The sequence below is a fragment of the Apium graveolens genome, chromosome 7 (assembly GCF_009905375.1).
Source record: "Apium graveolens cultivar Ventura chromosome 7, ASM990537v1, whole genome shotgun sequence".
Classification (NCBI taxonomy): domain Eukaryota; kingdom Viridiplantae; phylum Streptophyta; class Magnoliopsida; order Apiales; family Apiaceae; genus Apium; species Apium graveolens.
This window is the reverse complement of record NC_133653.1, coordinates 22,425,316-22,431,210: the sequence shown is the minus strand read 5'-3', so window position 1 is coordinate 22,431,210 and position 5,895 is coordinate 22,425,316. Positions and strand designations below refer to the sequence as shown.

The 5,895-nt window shown below is 32.4% G+C and overlaps 1 protein-coding gene across 4 annotated transcripts; it reads right to left on the bottom strand.

Annotated features, from left to right (window-relative positions):
* Nucleotides 1-212: 212 nt before the first annotated feature.
* LOC141672486 (uncharacterized) lies at nucleotides 213-4,170 on the bottom strand. 4 transcript variants are annotated; one of them, XM_074479100.1, is made up of 3 exons: nucleotides 4,062-4,170; nucleotides 1,255-2,508; nucleotides 213-545 (listed from the first exon to the last, which is right to left on the bottom strand). In XM_074479100.1, the coding sequence occupies exons 2-3, from the start codon at nucleotides 2,439-2,441 to the stop codon at nucleotides 431-433; spliced, it is 1,302 nt and encodes a 433-aa protein (XP_074335201.1). In that variant the 5' UTR covers nucleotides 2,442-2,508; nucleotides 4,062-4,170; the 3' UTR covers nucleotides 213-430. The 4 variants fall into 4 exon arrangements, with proteins under 4 accessions (XP_074335201.1, XP_074335200.1, XP_074335202.1 ...); XM_074479099.1 differs by having other exon boundaries at nucleotides 1,255-2,513; nucleotides 4,062-4,150; XM_074479101.1 differs by having other exon boundaries at nucleotides 1,255-2,513; nucleotides 3,926-4,066.
* Between the last annotated feature and the right edge of the window lie 1,725 nt (nucleotides 4,171-5,895).

The following is a 5,895-nucleotide window of genomic DNA, read 5'->3' as shown; positions in this document are numbered from 1 at the left end:
TATGAACGGAGTAATTTGAAACTTGAGTTCGGCTCGGTAAAAAATTCAAAAAGCTAGAGTTCGAGCACGACTCAATTATTGCCGAGCCGATTCAAATATTTTACAAATCGAGCTCGAGTATCTCATGAACGGTTTGACTTATTTACCCCTGTTATGAATCCATCCTGTAGCATTGAATTGCTCTTGAAACATCGCATCTCTTTTACTCGCTCTGTCGTGGTAAATAAAATTCATCAATACTTTCTAGTACTCGTGATAAAACATTACATGTTATTGCAGGAGCATCATGAAGGTAACAGTTGCCGAGTACAAACACGAAAGTGAACATAAATCTACTAAAGCACTAGTACCATGTCTATTGCAATTTAAAAGCATTAAAATCCTTCTTCTACTGTGTTGATCAGCATCCTTGTATGACGAGGAAAAGAGCTCATCGTGACTCCCAATCCTTTATCTTCCTGCTGCCTTTAGGTTTAGCAATTGGAGCATCCATTCCAGCCATTTTTGCATTATATTTGGCTCTAAGAGGATCATTATAAGTCCACCTGTAGTACTACCATAATTAGTATCTAGACACAAACGCAATAAGAATAATTTTAAGAATTTAAAGATGTAATGTGCATTCAAAATCATTATCTACTCAAGACTCTGGGTATGATCCTGAAAACAAATTTCTTGTCTTATTTAAGCAACCATCGGAACATTTATTCACGAAGAACCAGTGAACAGCATTAGTGCATTTTCCGTACTGAAATCAGAAGTTTCGTCTTTACTAAACAAAGAACAGTCTTCGATCTTTCTATCTAGTGCAAGTTTTAGACTCGCAACAATATCTTATTCTTACTATTATGCTAAATGACTAGAAACAATTACCACTTCCACACCAAAATAGCAGACCCATTGCCTTTTATCTTGTAATATAGTACTAGACAAAGGTTCGGGTAGAAATGGGAAGAAGTCATAAACACTAAACTGTCAACAAGTTATAAAATTATGATATGAATACTTATCAAATGCATTCATATCTCAACAAAAGGCCTCAACTAGTCTGACATCCTTATACAAAAGCAAATATAGGCATATAAAGATTAACTAACAAAAAATACATTACTTAAAGGCAAAAAAGCAGGCAGCACTGTAATAATTAGACATCAATTGAAGGACTCGGACCAATCTTAAACAGCAAAGTGCAAAGGCTATATGTCTAGGCGGGATGACTGAAACAGAAGTTTAAGATAATAGTGATGAACATACGGGTTATTCCAATCAGTGGTGTCCTCGTTGACAAGATGAGTCCATTTCGTCCTTCCACTACGCCCAAAATGCTTAACCTGCATAACTTTAGGTAATATCGTCTTGTCCATCTTATCCTCTCCGGTGGGAGCAGAGAAATCACGATAAAATAAATTATCTGAGCCAGCAGTTGATGAACGATCATCAGAATCTGTCTGGTAGAAGGCACCCTTATGGTAGTATTTCTGCATAAACCTCCATTTCTGCTTAGATGGGGCAGCAGGCTTTGGATTTTTCCTCTCCCAATCCCTTCTTTCTTCTTCTGTCATATTTCTCACCCTCTCAATTTCTTCCTTCTCTTTCAACATTGCTTCTCGGTCATCTCTATCCCTCTTGATCCTAGCAATCTCACGGGCCTTCCATGCTTCATATTCCTCTGCCTCATTCAGGTCATCATCAGTGTCAACATCTGCAATATCGGCATCCAGTTCCATATTCTTCTGAATTTGTTCATCCTTCCGTATCTCCTCAACAACTAATTGCTTGGTCTCAATCTTTCTCTCTTCCAATCTCTTTTTCAATAAATCTTCAAGTGCGCGATCTTCTGCTTCAAGCCTCTCACGTTCAGCTATGGTATCCCTCTCCGACTTTGGAACAAAGACAGGCTTCACCATCGCAATACCTGGTTGTTCTTCATCTGAATCAGTCTCATATTCAGATTCTTCTTCCTCCTCTTCATCTATTTCATCCTCCTCCTCTTCCGGAAGAAGCGCTGCTTCTTCTTGCTGCCTCTGAAGTAACTTCTCCCTGATCCTTTTCCTTCTTTCCTCTAAAGCATCCTCATCCTCTTCCTCTAAATCCAACCCTTCTTGCCTTCTATTCTCCTCTTCTATGGTCGAAATAATTTCAGCTTGTCTGATACGCCTGTGATCAGCTCTTACTTCTTCACGATTATCTATCTTGCTCTCTGCCAAACGGCGAAGCCTGGGGTCATCTCTCTTTGCAATATCAGCATCTTCATGACTAGGAAAAGCCTTCTCCAAGGCAACAGCCCTGGTCATTCGCATATCCTCATCTTCATCAGGATCATCTGCCCATTCAGGAGCTTTACCAGGCCAATATCTTTTGACTTTTGTTTGTCCAATTCTCCCTCTAAGCTTATCTCTAATAGCAATCACAGTATCACTAACACCGGCAGTTACAGACATTGTGTGCAAGATTTAAAGGCCGAATTATTTACGATGAAATGTAGTATCCGCTATCTACGCCAGTAGCCTTCACTACATATAAAAATAATCAAGGACATGTTAAGAACAGGTCAAATTCCACCTTACAATGGTATAAATTGGATAATAAAAAAATATATACCCAGCAGAGTGTATTTTCATTGAAGTAAATAAATAATATATACAAGGTACATTTTTACCGCAAACATAAAAGAAGGTTGAATATTTTGCAAGATATTGATGGAAAGCGGAAAAAAATATAATATGCAAATGAACTAGAAAAAAACGGAAGGGTCAAAAAAAAAGGTTATATCAGGTGATCCTATGTAATCTAAATGACTACAAGCGTGTGAACATCAATTTTGATCATCTTTCATGGCAAAGCTTTACATGAAAATTCACCTAAACTTAAGATCATGGAACTGTAGGAACTTATTTTTCTTAATGCTGATTCGGCCATCTACTTTAGAACAATATCAGCAGTCGTCATTATCAAGTAACTTGAAATGAAGGCAACAAATTTAAATTAAACAGAAATTTTTGGTTCAATTAAGCAACATATAGAACTCAGAAGTAAATGTTAAATACAAAACTTAGAACCTACAATAAAATCAACACACCCGTCTTCACTTCCAAATCAAAAGAGAACCTTTGAAAAGAGCACACTATAATTTTAGCAAAATATTCAGGTACCCGGATCACAATATTCCAACGAACAGTAAATGTACATACATCAATAACAATTCCTGGCATACGAATATACAGGTAAAACAGAATATTCAGCTTATATTAAAACAATACACTCCATGATAAACTTTTTTCTTTTTAAATTCACTTATTGTTCATAAAATCAAGTTCAGACTCTATAAAATCAATCTTAAAGTTGTTATCTCATTCTTGTACAATTAGTACCGTCACATTCAAATTATATTACAATTTACACCAATACCAATTACACACTTCTTGATATATTTTTTTTCCCAAATTCAATTGCAGTAAACCAACTTACTCTTTTTAATCATCACATCAAGAATCAATTGTTAAATTATTGTATGTTCATGTAGCTCATAAACATATAAGGGGTCAAATCAAAGCTCAATGTACACGATTATTTAAATTTGTAGTTGTAATTTTCCCCAAATTAACAAAATCCTATATTTCTATCATTCCTTAAAAGTCCCAAATTAACAAAATCCTATATTTCTATCATTCCTTAAAAGTCACGAGCAAAACACGAAAACACGTCTCATTACCGGTGAATTTATCTCATTAGCAGCTTGTTCGAACTTAATATCGAGCTTGATAAAAGCTTATCTCGAATTTAACTCATTTTTTCAGAACCTAAGCATTGCAAAACTCATCTCAATATACAAACAAACTATCACTACACAATGATAATACTGCAGCATTGATATCCAATCATTAATAAGAAAATATAATACGGATCAAATTAATAAAAATCTTACCGAAATTAAAAGGGGGATTTAATACATTCTAGGGTTTGGAAATTGAATCGACGAGTGTTGGTTAATCTGAGAATTTTATAAAATCACAACGCATTGTGTGCATGCGTGAATCGAGAGAGAGAGAGAAATTATGTACCAGTTAATTTGGCGAGAGAGATGACAGAATTGCTTCCCTTGTTCGTTCAATACATATACGGGTTGAAAATTGAAATATATAGGAATCGCCGAAGCGGGTCTACTTATATGAAAATATTTTAAAAGTAATTTTTATTTAAAATAATTCTTTTTGACAAATACGGCTAAAAAGTATCTTTTCCCATAAATTTTGGGGTGTATGGGGATGGAATGACATATCATAAACTCTTAACCGTTTTAGTTATACAATCGTGTTCTTTTGTTTTACTTAAAATAAATAAGTGTGGGCATTATTCTAAAAATCTCCGCTTTTATTAATTAATTCTCGATTATTTCCTCTAAAGTACCTCCCGATTCGATTATTGAAATCCAAATAATTCTTACAAATTTTTCTTTATCGTTGTATATATTATTATTTATTAAAATTAAATATACTACATTCATTTTAATATGAATAATTATATAAATTATGATATAATAAATATATATTTTTAATAAATAAATAATATAATCATAATAAAATAATTTAATATTATAATACATCTAATTTTTATTTCGATTAATCCCTGATTTTTAATTAAACCTAAATCAGTGACTATGTTAATCTTGTCCGATTTCCGATTTTTACAGAATATGGATAATTTTGCCCGTAAGAGGCAGAGAGACGCGCTTGTCACTACATTTTCAATTTTCACGACTCTCCCTACCATTTTCTAAATTTTGGCCTGAAATACCAAACATAGTTACGCTTATAATATCAGGATGATGTGCAATTTCATCTACCGTATTAGGCCTCATACGCATCTCTAAGTCACGTATTAGACATAGCCATTATTAGACCATATGATATGCTACTCGAAACAGTACAATAGCCCAAAAATTTTAAAAAGTCGATACGCTGCATCAAACTCGGTATCTGGTATCTAGTGGGGGTGAGTGAGAGTCATCTCCATTAAAAAATACGGTACTTTGTTTATTATCTCCGGATAGACTTGGATATTTTTTTTAAATTCCCTTTATTTATTGTTCTCGGAAAAACCATCTTATATTATATAAACTACCGAAAAGAATTAGTTTTCTATCAAAAAAGATACTACCCTAATCTCATAAATATTTTAAATTTTTGTTTCACAAATATAAGATTTGATTTAATTTCCAGGTGTAGAATTTTAACAGTATACAAATTTTATAAAAAAAATTAACATTTACTACTTTAAAAAATAAATTGATCTCGACTTTGATTTTATTGCACAATTATTTTGAATAAATTTGATTCTAATATAGAATTCATTAAAACTATTTTATTAATTTTCGATAAAAAAATTGTTTAATTCCGATTTTTATTTTGGTGATTGAAATTTTAAATTATTTTTGCTAATTACACCGATAAACTCATAAATTAAACTGAAGTACCCAAAAAATTATATTCGAAAAAATATTATCTTAATTTTATTTGACGGGTAAACAAGTTTTTTCCTAAACAAACTATATCTCAATAAACTTATCTTAAATTATTCAAATCTTCTCTTTTAAGGTTTATCTTTTACAACTAACTATAGTTAAACCTCTTTAAAGTAATACCCTTGGGACCGGGAAAAAATATTACTTTACCGAATTTATTACTTTATCGATATAATAATATTTTATTACTTTATCGATAAAGTAATATTTTATTACTTTACCGAATTTTTATGTTTACGTGGTACAGTATAATATATAATGTACGTATAAAAACTAGAATTAATCACATGCAATGTATTTGATCTAAAATTACTTTTATTATGATTACTTATATCCAAAAAGTTAATATCTTGAATGCTATTAGTTTTGCTAAC

Coding starts and splice junctions, on each gene's coding strand:
- LOC141672486 (XM_074479100.1), bottom strand. CDS start 2,441: ATGTCTGTAACTGCCGGTGTTAGTGATACTGTGATTGCTATTAGAGAT. Junction 546..1,254: donor ACCACTGATTGGAATAACCC/GTATGTTCATCA, acceptor GTAGTACTACAG/GTGGACTTATAATGATCCTC.